This window comes from Manis javanica, chromosome 3 (genome assembly GCF_040802235.1).
Source record: "Manis javanica isolate MJ-LG chromosome 3, MJ_LKY, whole genome shotgun sequence".
NCBI lineage: Eukaryota > Metazoa > Chordata > Mammalia > Pholidota > Manidae > Manis > Manis javanica.
In genome coordinates this window covers 33,766,008-33,780,096 of record NC_133158.1, presented here as the reverse complement: position 1 = coordinate 33,780,096, position 14,089 = coordinate 33,766,008, and the positions used below count along the sequence as shown (strand labels likewise).

The 14,089-nt window shown below is 48.5% G+C and overlaps 1 protein-coding gene and 1 long non-coding RNA gene across 9 annotated transcripts in view; one reads left to right on the top strand and one right to left on the bottom strand.

Moving 5' to 3' along the window:
- The window catches only part of NR2C2 (nuclear receptor subfamily 2 group C member 2), a 149,150-nt gene extending 137,849 nt beyond the window's left edge, over nucleotides 1-11,301 (top strand). For 7 of the 8 annotated variants that reach the window (XM_037023795.2, XM_073231079.1, XM_073231078.1 and 4 more), the window contains 7 exons: nucleotides 673-806; nucleotides 1,702-1,879; nucleotides 3,029-3,150; nucleotides 3,955-4,094; nucleotides 6,024-6,161; nucleotides 7,144-7,249; nucleotides 9,883-11,301. In XM_037023795.2, the coding sequence (XP_036879690.1) occupies nucleotides 673-806; nucleotides 1,702-1,879; nucleotides 3,029-3,150; nucleotides 3,955-4,094; nucleotides 6,024-6,161; nucleotides 7,144-7,249; nucleotides 9,883-10,057 (993 nt within the window). In that variant the 3' untranslated portion in view covers nucleotides 10,058-11,301. The remainder of the gene's footprint in view (nucleotides 1-672; nucleotides 807-1,701; nucleotides 1,880-3,028; nucleotides 3,151-3,954; nucleotides 4,095-6,023; nucleotides 6,162-7,143; nucleotides 7,250-9,882) is intronic. The other variant, XM_073231082.1, reaches the window with a different exon arrangement.
- Nucleotides 2,757-11,418, bottom strand: LOC118973447 (uncharacterized). The gene is made up of 3 exons (XR_012129050.1): nucleotides 11,296-11,418; nucleotides 9,687-9,739; nucleotides 2,757-4,072 (listed from the first exon to the last, which is right to left on the bottom strand). It is a non-coding gene; the product is annotated as an uncharacterized lncRNA (long non-coding RNA).
- Between the last annotated feature and the right edge of the window lie 2,671 nt (nucleotides 11,419-14,089).

Below are 14,089 nucleotides of genomic sequence, written 5' to 3'. Positions count from 1 at the left end.
TCTATATTTAACCTTTTGAGGAACTGCCAGGCTGTGTCTAGAGCGGCTGCACTGTAGCACATTCCTGCCAGCTGTGTATGAGGCTCATTCCCTCACAGCCTCGTCAACACTTGTCATTGTGTCTTTTTTTATTATAATCATCCTGGTGGGTGAGAACTGGTATCTCATTGTGGCTTTAATTTGCTTTTCCAGTAATGTTGAGCATCTTTCATGTGCTTATTGGCCATTTGCCTATCTTTGAAAGACATGTGTATTTGAATCCCTTGCCCATGTTTAACTGGCTTGTCTGTTTATTACTGAGTTATAATAGTTCTTTAGATATCGTGGCTACAAAACCATCACCAGATATGTGATTGGCAAATATTCCCTCCCATTCTGTGGGTTGTCTTTTGTGTAGGGGTTATGCTTTTACTTTCTTGTTATAATGTCTTTTTGATACAAAAGTTTAAATTTTGGTGGCATCCAACTTTTACCTGTCCTCATGTCATTTTGTTACACATGTACATTCATGTAAATATCACCACAGGTTCACATACAGCACCATTCCATTATCAGAAAGCTCTCCCTAGTCCTGCCCTTTGTAGTCACACTCACACAGAAACTGTTTTTAAACCCATGCTACACATTGTGTGTGTGTGTGTATCGTTAATGTAGTCTTTTTTTGTTTAATAGGCTGAAACAAGCCAGGGAGCTCTGGGCACACTGGCGAATGTAGTGACCTCCCTTGCCAACCTGACTGAGTCCCTCAACAATGGTGATGCTTCGGAAATGCAGCCAGAGGACCAGTCTGCAAGTGAGATTACTCGGTATGGCCCTTGCGGGGTGGGGGCTCCCCGCCTGCCGTGCACACTCAGTCACTGTTGTGAGGGTGGGTGGTACCATTTTGACTCCACCCTGTCTTTAGTCAAGGACTGTGGAATTGTCAGTGTCCCTGAACACCTGTCTTCTTCCAATTTTGACTACGGGAATGTGTACCCACTTGTATTACATGATTTAAAATGATCAAAAATTGCTTTTCATTCCAAACAATGAAGAAAGGAAATTGAGTAACTTCACAGGGGAAAACCCTTCAGTGCACAGATGTTACTTATGTTAGTCACTGCTTATTGTGCCCGAATATTAATATTTCATCCTTTTCTCCATTTCTCTGTTAGCCTATTTTTCTTATGTATATTTTTTCCAGGCAGTGAGTGTAGAGCTTAAATCCATCAGGGTATTAGACAGACATGAGCTGGTGGTAGCATGAGCTGGCCCGTCATCTGAGACTGGCTGCTGAGGGTATTTCTCCTCTATACTGGCCCCTTGTATATTTAGTTGCTCCTCTCCCAGGGGTCTGGCCAATCCTGCCATCTGCCAGGCCAGGCAGGTGCATGGCTGGGGCCATGTGCCTGTGTGTGTTGGTCCTCATGGTCGCTTGCGGTCTGATAGCCAATTGAGACCTGGAGCCAGTGGAAGAGAATGGGTGGTTTGGGAAACTAGCATCTGTATGCCCAGCTTTCAAATCTGTAAAATGGAGATTCTACCTCGGAGAGTAGTTATAAAAAACAGAAATGTTTTGTGAAGATAAATAATATACAGCTTATAGTGCCCAAGATGAGTATAGACAGTACACAAAAACTGTTACCCCTTCCCTCAGGAGGCAGAGTTCTGGTCCCCCTAAACTCTGGATTCACAACTTGCTTGTTTTGTTTTTGCTCACAGGGCATTTGATACCTTAGCTAAAGCACTTAATACCACAGACAGCTCCTCGCCCCCCAGCCTGGGGGATGGGATAGATGCCAGTGGAGGAGGGGGCATTCATGTCATCAGCAGAGACCAGGCCACGCCCATCATAGAGGTCGAAGGCCCCCTCCTTTCAGACACTCATGTCACATTTAAGGTGAGTGGCGCAGCCTCCCCAGCCTGCTGGGAGAGGGGCTCTGTACCAAAGCTGGTCTGCAGTTTAAAGATCAAACTTTGCAGTGAGCTCATTATCCTATTGTGGATTTTGATCAGAATGTTGTATTCTGAAATAACATTCCATTAGGAAGCATTTTCACACATCTTTTGCTGACAGTACCATGTGGCTCTGAAGGTAACTTACCGTGAAGAGGTGTGGCCTGCCCTTGCCAAGAGGGGCTGACTTGGTGCTCACTGGCAAGGGCTGTTAGCTAACTGTTCTGCTTTCCGCCTTCCAGTGCCAGCTGGGCTCCAGCATAAGCTCATAATGTGCCTTTTCTGTATGCAGATAGCCCACCCCCGTTCCCAACCATGGGGCCTAACCACTTGCCTAACCACAGAGCCACAGCAGACAGGTCTCAGAGCTCTGTGAGGAGCCCCATTAGGTCCTCGTCCTCCCCGTGCTCCTCCACTGGCCTCGCTTCTGCGGGACACTCCCAGGTGCCCTCTCAGCCCCCAGACTGAGTCTTCCTGCTCCTTCCCAGTGTTCTTCACTAGAGATATCTGGCCACTTAGGAAGATGGGTCCCTGCTCATAATTTTGCAAGGGTGCCAAGGCTATAGGTCACCAGTGGGAGTTCACTTTTAATGGCATTAATGCACCTTCTAGACAATGGAGCTCCCCAGCCTGGCCATTCCAGTGTGGGGTATCATTCTCCTACCCTGTAGGCTTCTGCTCAGCTCTCGCTGTTACCTTGAGGCCACCTACAAAGGCCTGCTAGTATGTGACATGGCCCCTCTTCCCTCAATTTGATTTAGATTTGAACTATGGCTCAATGGAATAGCTTTGGAATAAATTACAATTAGTTGCAGCAAGAATGTGTCTTTGGGTGAGCTGGGAGGTCCCCATCACTGGCTTTATTCCAAGAGTCATCATACCCCAGTTCCCTGGGCAAGAAACTATGGGAAGTCAGAGCCAGCCCCCCACCCCCATACAGAGGACACACGCTTCATGAGGAAGGGTCTGCACAGGAGCTTCAGTGTCAGTGACCCAGGCTGCTGCGTGGTTGAGATGCAACAGGGACTCATGTTGACAAAGCTGTGCCCTGTCTCTCCATCACCACCTGTGCTGTGTGCCTCCTCCTCCCCAGCTCACGATGCCCAGCCCAATGCCGGAGTACCTCAACGTGCACTACATCTGCGAGTCTGCGTCCCGCCTGCTTTTCCTCTCCATGCACTGGGCCAGGTCAATCCCTGCCTTTCAGGCTCTGGGGTAAGTGGCCTTTCTCTCTGTATGTGTTCTTGGGCAAGGGTTGTCCCTCTAGGAATGGCCTCGAAGGTTTCTGAGTGCCCTTCCAGTTTGTTCCTGTGGTCTCGTTCAAGTGACGCTGATATTCTTACTAAGTACCATCAGTGGACTGCTAGCCAGGGACCATGGTTGCCAAGGCTGACCCGTTCCTCAGACCTTTTATCAGGCCATCTCCATGTGCCGAGGACTGGGTGGTAGGAGCCAGGGGTGGAGTGGAATAGAAGTCAGGAGTCGTCCTGAGATCTTAAGTAGAGAGATGCTGCATTTGGGGGCTTCTGAGATAGGGGCATAAGGTTCTGCAGTGCACCGACCATGTTGAGCTGTCCATAAATTCCCCAGGGCAGGGCTGAAAGCCCATCATGTCCCAGTTTCTCCCTGCAGGTTGGCAGGTCCTCAGTTCTTAAGCGTGGGTGTAAGGCATGTCTCCTGCTTTCAGAGTCCATGCTCAGCTTTGTCCCTTGAGTGCTGCAGCTTCTTGAGACAGAGCCACACCAGGACTGCTGCAGATTTCCTCGATCATGGGAAATGACAGTTCCGTTGTGCCTGCTACAAGTTCTCATTACTTGAGTCTAACAAACCTTTTTTAAGAGAGTAGGCTGTTTATCTTCAGAGGGACTTCAGATAAGAGATTCATAGACAATTGTATCCTCGGAGGAGTCTCGACATAGCACAGACTTTCAACAGACGCTTGCTGAGTCCGCTTATTTGGGGCATGCTGGGGCTTGGAGAAGTGCCAGCTCCCCTGCAGCTGTCTCCCCATGTTCCCAGACAAGACTGCAACACCAGCCTGGTGCGGGCCTGCTGGAACGAGCTCTTCACCCTCGGCCTGGCGCAGTGCTCCCAGGTCATGAGTCTCTCCACCATCCTGGCAGCCATCGTCAACCACCTGCAGAACAGCATCCAAGAAGGTAGGGCTGGGGGCGGGGAGGTATATGCAGCCTGGCCTAGATCCAAGTGACTCCACTTTAAAGCCAAAAGAAAAATTTCAAGAGCACTTCCTGAAGGAGTCAGAGAAAAATACTAAGCAGTTCCTCTGCTTATCAAAGGTATAATAATGTGTCTGTTACTCGAATGGATCCCTCTGAATTTAAAGATACTTTTCCCCTTGGATTTTCTCCTACAAATAAATCTAAATGATTGACGATTGAAGGAAGGAAGAAAGGGAAAAAAAATCCAGGAATAGAGGGCAGTTTAACTTTTAAATCCTAGAATCTTTACCAGTCAGAACATTGGAATTTCTACCTGATTTTTCATATAATGAATGTGAAAGGGAAAAAAAAATAATTGTGAAAAGGTGCCAGCTTCCTGATACATTCAGGCATTTAATGTTTTCAGAATAATCACAGCTTTTATTTTCACCTTTACTGACAGGCCTAAGTGGGAGAAACTGCAGTTTTTATCTGTAGGGAAACCCAGTTCTTCCCCACTAGGCCTTTCCCGTGTGCCTTCCTCACCACCCACAGGGTGGGGGTGTTTCCCATCCACAGTCACAACCAGCAAATCTCTGCAGCACCAGCTGGTCCTGCAGTTTCAGTTCTGACACTGAGCTCCCTAGAGGCTGCACCAGACCCTACAGTTTAATGGCTCGGTCCCACCAGACCGTCCCCCGGGAGGGGGCAGGGGACACACAACTCCAGACACCAGTCCAGAGCTCAGGTTGCTGCCTGTGCTTCTGACCAACCGACTACAGATCAGAGGTTCCAGTGCTCCTTGGGTTTGATTAATTTGCCAGAGCAGCTCATGGAACTCAGGGAAACACATTTGCCAGTTTATTAAAGGACATGATAAAGGATGCAGATGAAGAGATACACAGCACACAGGAGCTTCTGCCCCTCGTGACCAGAAGCTCTCCAAACCCCCTACCAAGGGGATTTTATGGAGCTTCCTCATGCAGGCATGATCAGTTACTCCACCTCTAGCCCCTCTCCCCTCGCTGGAGGATGAGGGGTGGTGCTGGGAAGTCCAAGCTTCTAATTGTGGCCTGGCCTTCCTGCCGACCAGCCACCCAGCATCACCTCAGCAGGACAGGAGATACTCCTGGTGCTCTTACCACTTAGGAGCTTGCAAGAGTTTCAGGAGCTGTGCCTGAACCCAGAGGCAAAGACCAGGATACCTGTTTTCTACTATCTCACAACAGGTCCCCTTTCATGTGTAATAGCACACAGATCCTCACAACTGCTTAGACAGCATTCTCTTAGTGTTACAGGTAGGGAAACTGAGGGCCCAGTAAGGTCCCTAACTTGCCCCAAATGAAACAGCAAGTAGAGGAGTTGGGGCACAAACCTGAGTCATCTATAGCCCCTAGTTCAGGAAAGTTTCCAGAACAATCTGTGGCAACCATCTCACATTTGGTGGTAAATCCCAGCCATGTTGGGACTAGGAGATAGGGCAGTTCCCCCGTGCTGCAGATCCACCACACACTGGCAGATCCTGTGTGAAGTGCACACGCACAGGGTTTGAGATAACACCGCAGATCTACACTTGCAGCTGAAGTGGAATCGAGCTGCCCTTTTAGTGGGGCCTTGTGGGTGTGTGTATCTAGGAGAGGGAGCTACCTGGTCACACGTGTTTTTCCTGGTTACCCCTTTGGTTTAAGGTGATCTTTTAAAAACTCTATGACATTTTTATTGAATTTAAGTTAGGTTTGTTCCGAGAGGAGCTTTCATTTCCTTCATTTTTAACTGAGTGTAGAGGCACTAGTGTCTTGAACCAAGTATTGTCATGATGATTAAATCACATACATAGATTCTCCCACGCCTTTCAATCTGTGGCCCCTTGAAGGTCGTGTAATTGTTTTTAGAAGCCTTTCTCAGAGGCTCTGTGACGTTGACTTCTAGATAAGCTTTCCGGTGACCGGATAAAGCAAGTCATGGAGCACATCTGGAAGCTGCAGGAGTTCTGTAATAGCATGGCTAAGCTGGATGTCGACGGCTATGAGTATGCCTACCTGAAGGCCATCGTGCTCTTTAGTCCTGGTAAGCCGTGGGCAGAGGCTCCAGACCACTCCCCACCTGTGTCCGCTGGTACTTCCTGAACATGAACTTGTCCGGAGGTCAGCGGTGCACAGCCCTGCCAAACTGTATGTGACCAAACGTTCTCATAATAGGCATGCTTGTCAGCCAACAGAATACATGCCTCTTCTAAGTTCTTGGCCTTTATAGTCCCAGGGGAACATGCTCTTGTGCCTGGTGATTTCAGTCTGTTAGAATCCAACCTAAACCAATGGCTGGACAAGACTGAAGCATACAAAAAAGTAACTGCTACCCGGTGTCCTTGCTTGTTCTGACTGGTTTCACTGTTTGCTGGTCAGGTTGTGTTGGCCCGTGTAGTCCAGCACAGATCACACCCACTTACCAGGCTGTGTAGTGGCAGCTGCCACAGGGCACACAGGACAGTGTGCTCACAGCAGGCGCACAGGCAGGACTGTAGGAGGGAAGTAAGAGGACCAGGCTGCCTGCCTCCCTCCCCCAAGCACTTCTCCCAGAGCCTCCAGAGATCAGGGGCTGCTGTCCTGGCCGCTGTCCTTGGCAGCTGGGGTTGACTACAGCTTAACCTCCCACTTCCCCCCCAGCCCTCCAGTTGTGAACAACAAAATAATAAAACTGGGAGGAATTGTGTGATTAAATATCTAAATGGTAAACAGTAACTACTAATCTCATGTGATAGTTTTAAAGTGATGTTTTCTAGAGTAGAAAGCCAGAAGTCCAGAACTAGCCTAGGCGGGGCTTACCAGGCTGGTGTGGCCGCCCAGGAGCTCAGCCCTCTCCCAGGACACTGCAGGCCTTGACGGGCACCGAACAGAAACCAGGGTTTTAACAGTAATATGGAAATCAGATCTGCCTTCAGAGTGCAATCTGTTGTACCTGAGAAATCTGTCAGAAGGTTGACTAGGAATAGCACTAAGAGATCTGTGAGGCTTTCTGAATACAGAGGCCCAAGGCACTTTTCTCATTTCAGATCATCCAGGTTTGACAAGCACAAGCCAAATTGAAAAATTCCAAGAAAAGGCACAGATGGAGTTACAGGACTATGTTCAGAAAACCTACTCCGAAGACACCTACCGGTGAGAGATACAGATCTGCATTGTGACCAGGGCGGGAAGGGGTGCGGCAGGAGCCGTGGGTGCCATCATAGACCACGGTAGCCTTCCCTTTCCTAGGAGCACACCAGAGCCTGTGTGTAAGTCTTGGTTTTACAGGGGCAATGAGGCGTGCAAAGTGCTAGGTGGGGAAGGCCTGGATGGCCAGGCCATTCCAGTGTAGCTGAGTAAACTGTGGGCGAGACCCGGGGTTGCCCTTCTTTTATTTGAGGGGCTGGAGTTAATGCTCTGAGGTCCCCCCTGGGCCTGATGTTATGGCCAAGATGGGAGTCCTCCCGGAGACCCTGCTTGTCCAGGACAGCAGCCTGCTCTTTGGGCCACACCCACTGAAGAGGCAGAGCTAGAGGGCTTGGCAGCAGGGGTCTCACTGAGGGAAACCACTTCTGGCCCCTGTAAAGCAGTGAGTAAGTTGTATAAAATAACCACTACCCTCAGATAACCTGATTTTTTTAAAGTCCCTTTATTTGGGTGAATAATTAGTTTGTATTATTTGTAATGGTTGTACAGCAATAGCTGTATAAAGGGGCCCTTCTAATGCAGGTTTGAACAGGAAAGTTGTTCTGAAACAGAGCAGAATGCCTGGCAGGCTTTCCAGCTGAGGAGCACAAAGCTCTTTTCCCCAAGATCACTACTGACCCACTGGAGGCTTTATGAATTTCTGGGACCATTATTAAGTAAACATTTCCCTTCTCACCTTGTCTCCTGAAAATAAACACTGGAGCAAAATTTACCAGCAAGATGCAGGACTGCACCTTCCCCCATTTGTGTCCCCAGTGCAGGCTTCAGTCTGCAGGTGCCCGTGAAACAGATGTCCCAGGATCTGGGGGCCATTTCTCTGGTACAGTTGTGGGGGTCTATGGCCGGCCCTGCTGGCAGAGAGCCTGCCTCTAGTTAGGCACACCGCCATGGCCCAGACACAGCTTTTGCCAAAGCAGAACCCATTTTCTACTGCAATCACTAAAGACCTCACCACCAATCTGGAGTAACTTCAGCCTCAACTCATACAGAATGGGGCTGACAGAGCGCTCACCCCAGAGCCCAGACATCCAGGCAGGTCGTCCCTGAGGTGGTCATGGGCCTGCTCCCATGTGATGCCTCGGGGCCAGAAGAGGCTGGGAATGCCCCTCTGGAGACCACTGGTGGAGCCACAGCACAGGAGAATCACAACAGAAACTCTCCAGCCTTTGAAAGTAGATGTTTCTGAAAAAAATCCTGAGTCACTTCCAGTCCAGTCAGGGACCCAGGGGGATAAAGTGGTAAGCCAGATGCTTTGGGGCCAAAAATGGGACATAGGACTCAGAAACTCAAGAGAGTTACCAAAGGCCTTAGAATGGGTCACTTCCTTTCTTTTTTTAAGTCTTTCCCATTCTCTGTCCTTTCTCGTACTTTGTTCTCCTGAAGAACCCTCCCATTCCTCCCCATTCTTTCTTTGCATCTCTGCTGATAGAAATCTTAGCAAACCTTTGACAAGTGCTACAGTGCAGGAAGTCCTCCCTGATTTATCCTTGCTGACCCTTCAGAGCCTGTCAGCCATTCTAGGTTTGAGCTGGTAACCCCTTTGTGTGCCCTTCAAGATCAGTGGCTATGAATGGGTGATGGTGATAGAATGCTGCTTGCATAATAAGAATATAGTTCCCCTTTCCAAAAACAGCATATATGTAATGTGCACTGCAGGAAAAAAAAACTAGAAACTTCTGGAAAACAAAAAGAGAACTTTTAACTCCATGTAAATACTACTGTGATAGCTGTGAACATTTCATGTATTTACTTCTAGAAATTGTTTGTTTGTGTAACTGGAATCGTAAAATACCAAGTAAGGTTTTATAACCTTAACCTTTTTAGTGTTCATTGAGCATACATACTCCAGCATTTTCTGTGGCTAAGGAGATGCCATAACTTTAACATTTTCCTACTGGTGAAAATCCAGGTTGCTGCCCAACTCAGCTGTCAGCAGAGGAGCATCCTGTGCACATGGGCTTTGTGTGTGGGGTGCAGGGGATCTGCTTCAGCCACAGTATCCAGTGGCCTGGGGCCATGGGGTGTCCTCCCGCACAGGGTCTTTCCAAAATGAAAACTGTTGCTTTAAATGAACACTGAAAATTCGGGCAGTACTGAACAGGTTTTAATAGGTAAACTCCCAATCCCAATACCCAGAGGTTCTGGTGAACATTCTTCTAATCCTTTACATGTGAACACGAATAAACACACACAAATGAGACAGTGCTATACCTGCTGCTTCACAATCTTAAGTTTTTACTCAGTATGTAGATCTTTACTATGTGGTGATCTGTTATATGGAGACACACCAGGCTGTATTTTTAGCCTATCCTCTGTGATAGATTTACAAGTTTTTCTTTCCCCACACCCACCAGAGTCATTGTAAAAAATGAAGGGAACATACCTGTATGTACATCTTGCCATTCACTCCTTCGATTTTTTTCTCCTGGTAAATTCCTGTCAGAGGAACCATTGAAATCAGAGGAGGACCCATTTGCTTGGTTGAGTCCGTGGCGGTGCAGGCGGGGCCCTGGGGGCCTGTCCGGGGTGATGTCTGAGGGTGGCTGACCTCCTTTCTCTAATGACCCTGCTTCTTACAGATTAGCCCGGATTCTCGTCCGCCTGCCGGCACTCAGGCTGATGAGCTCCAACATCACAGAAGAACTTTTTTTTACTGGTCTCATTGGCAATGTTTCAATAGACAGCATAATCCCCTACATCCTCAAGATGGAGACGGCAGAGTATAACGGCCAGATCACTGGGGCCAGTCTATAGTGTGCACCCCTCGGTGGCCCAAAAGCCCAAGGACCCTTCCCGGCCTGCTCACAGACAGGACAGAGGGCACTGTGGTATGTGCAAAGGTCTCGGGTATGCTAGCCATCTACTTACCAGTTTCTTCTTAACTGTTAATCCCAGACACAGCAACTAAGACTAGTAGGATCCTTTCCTGCCATAAGAAATGTTATAATGCCTTTTGATGAAGCAGATTTTGAAACAATCTTTTAACTCAATTTGTATTTAGAAATTCTCAAAGGGCAAAAAACAAAGTTTTATAATGGAGATTAGTATTAAAGAAAACTAAACTTAAAAGAACAGTATCTGTATGTATATAAAAAATGTCCTTGGAATTAATAGTTACTAATTACCAGGGTAATAATATTAGCACTTTCTAAGCACTTATCGATGTGTATTGTTGCAACATCTTGCCTGTGGGCAGGGCAAATGGAAAACTGTATATGTCTTTTGCTGAAATGCTAATAATTTTTGTGAAAACTCAATAGGGTACAGGAGACAATCATTTGTGTAAAGAAGGCACCATTCTTAAGTGTGTGCATGCACTGGAGGTGATGAACTAGATTCCTGTGAACGAATGCAGCTTATCTGTCTCACAAGTCGGTGGAGGGTGGTAGCTGCCGGTGGTGGCCCAGACCAGAAGCCTCCAAACCGGGGCTCTCTCCTGAGGTCGAGCTCTCAGAGCAATCCCTGCAGCAGCTGCAGACATCCCCATCGCCTCCACCATTCACAGCAGACAGAGCCTTGCAACCAGAAAGTGCAAGGTGGACATTTGAACCCGACACTAATTCCTGAGTAGTCTGGGGTGGTTGCATGCTGTGCAGGTGGCGTGTGGCCTCCTTAGAGTGCGGGGGTTCCCTTCTCAGGCGTTTCCATTCCTGACGCCCCTTTGACAAGGGCTTGTTTCTGCAGTTTGGTCAGAACTATGAGCCTGTTCGGGGTGTGCAGAATCCTGCTGCCTGGCCAGGGCTGTGTTGATGAAGCTGAATGGAAGGTTTCTCTGTTGACCTTAAATGTCTCCAGACTGAGCAGCTCGGCTGCAAGTTTTTCCATTGTCCTGACATAGTGCACTTTGACACCCCCTGGTGTGTGACAGCAGACCACCTCTGGAGTGTTTTAGGTGACAGATGCAGAAGCAGGCTGCCTGCTCCTTAAAAAACAACCTTTAATTCCCAAAGTTATCCTCTTTCTCCTCATAAGTTATAGCAACCATCACTTACCAGAACAGAATGTGGTTATATCTTAAGCGTGCCCATAAATTCCTTTGGATGTGATTTCCTGTTCGGGTGACATGTCCAAGACGGGTCATAGTCAGGTACTTCGTATCTTTTTGCATAGTTCAGACTAAGGAAACACAATGTAAGGCTGAATTTGCAGGCTTGGCCCTTTGATCAAATGATACCCCTGCCTCGTGGATGCTCCCTTGTCTGGCTTGGGCCTTCAGTCAAGGTGGTGCCTCGCATGCTGTGGTGGTAGCCTGACTACCTGGCCACAGGCTTATGGCAAACAGGCTGCTTTATTCTGAAGTGCTGGCAGCACTTGATGAAGGTCATTAACAGGATTAAGCAGGGAGAGTATCTCTGACTTCTAAATTCCTGTTTGGATTTATTTGTAGTTCATGGCTTGGAAAGAAATTCTGGAAAATAATGAGGATGCCCATTATAAAACGATGGAAAGGATTTAATTTTGTCAGCTGAAGTTTTTGGTTTTCTAACTTTGAAGTGATTTAAAGACAGAACTGGCCAAGATACTGGATTTAAGGCAGGTCTGTTTCTGCTTGTGAAGGATTTTGTAGAGGGCATTTTAAAGCACGTTCATGCATCTTAGTTGCCTGTTTTTCTGTTCTTTGATTTTTGAAGGTAAGCATTAGTCTGTTGATCGGGTAGCATTTCCCTGGGAATAGGTGTGCCTCCTCCTTCAGGTCTGCTTTCCGGGATGGTGGGAGGTCCGTGCCGGCCCTCTCCCGTCACTGCCAGGGGCCAGGCCCTACTACTGCCGTGTCCATTAGCTAGGCTGTAGGCTCAGGGTGCCCAAGATACTGGACAGCTTAGCCAAGACCTAGACTGAAGTCCTGACAATGCCACCATTTAGAGATGCTGGGAAGAGAAGGTAACAGGCAAAAGGTGAGGAGGGAACATTTGGACAAAAACAGGGAGCCCTAGCAACCTTCTTTTGCTTGGAGAGTTGCTGATAACAGCCGGTCCTACGCTTTACCTTGTTCCTTTGCTGGCGATGGCAGATCCCTTGGGCCACTCTGGGTTTTGAACACTCCTCATCAGTTCCCCGATCCCCTTGGCCTTACTCTGGAAGCAGCCTCTCCTTAAGGATCATATCCACACAACCTGCATTCCCTGCTACACATCATTTCAAGCCTTTGATGGCATGTCCGTTCCACCTTGCAAGCTGATTGAGAAGTAAGCCCAAAGCCAACAATTTAAAGCCTTTAACCTTTGTTGCCAGGTTGTGAAATTAGATGTAGAGAAGTGACATAGCCCTCTGCCCTCTGACTCCCCGGGGGTACTGAGCCAGTGGCCTGAGGGACAGGTGCACTGCTGCTCCAACGCAGCCAGCTCTTCCCAGCACTTTCTTGGGCAACGCCAGTCAGTTGTGTTGAAACTTACGGAGCTTATTATATGTAATGAGATGGGAAGAGACTTAGAAAATGACCAAATTACTCCAGCAAATAGTTATTCATGGAGAGTCTGTTGAAGGCAGTATGTTACCACCCTTCTAATTTGAGAGGGGTGTGTGTGTGTGTGTGTGTGTGTCAGGGTTACTTTGTCTGGCTTGAGGCGGTGGCTCACTGGTGGTTTGGCTCCTATACTTCCCATGTGCTCACTTCTAAGTTGTGTTACGTAACTGCCCTCAAGGGCTTGTTGGGGAGCTTGTCAGTGTCAGTATTAAACGTGTACTGTTCTGAGGCAGAGCAGTTGAAGCCACGTCTGCTCTGGGGCTCCTGGCTGGAGGCCAACTGCCCTCACAGAGTGTGGCCACACTGTACACTTAGCTGTTCACTCGCTTTGGGGGTTCGCCACGGCAGAGAGCCAAGAATTAGTAGAGCTCTAGCTCTATGTAGTTATTTTATTCTGGGGAGAAAACACACTGTAATCCTTTGGGGTACTTTCCAGCACCAGAGCCTTGCCCTTTCCTGACAAGCGGCCCTTGGCTGTGGATCCAAGTGCCAGGACCTGATCAGACTAGAGTCCAGAAGCTTCCTAAGCACTTTCCAGGGGAAACACCCTCTGGGCAGGGAACTCTCCTGAGGCTGCTATGCTAGGAGGGCACCGCTGTTAGGTCCTGACAAGGTCTAACCTGCCCACATGCTTTCTTCGTCCCACTTCCATTCTCGAGATCACGCAGCTCTTCTCCAGGGTTCTGGACCTCCCCATGTGTGCTTCCCACCAGCACGCACTTCTGCGTGTCCAGCCCTGGTCCCTTCAATGGCATTGTGCGTGTCCAGGTTTATGGGCTTCTAAGACTGAATGAATGTACCTGTGTTTATATCTCCTCTATCTGTACAGTGTATATAGCATGTACATAGGTGTATATGATGTGTACAGAAGTGTAGCCATGTCTTCACAGTCCCTCACATTACAGAGTCTCTCAGAGCTCCTGGAGTAAGTCGATGTGGGTTCCCAGGTCCCTCAGCAGGATGGGTTTGCTGAGATTTTCTGAATGCCATTCTCCTTGGGGTGGAACCTGGCTGGGAAAGCCCAGGAAGCCAGAATCTCCATGCCCCACCAGGGACATGGTGGACAGAAGGGTCCTGAGAGGATGACACTGCTCTACATCCTCTAGGTTCAGGCAAGGGCCAGGAAGCTGGAAGACAGTTTGTCCTGATGTCCAGAACTAGGCAGGCGCCTTAAGCCTGCTTGTCTCACACCTCTTGTGTGCCTGGAAGGACAGTGGGAGGTGGAACCACCGGCTTCCCAGACATTCACCTGCAGGACACAGCGAGTTGGCACACCATGGTGCTGCCCTGCGGCTACAGAGTCCTGTCTCCCCAGTGCCACT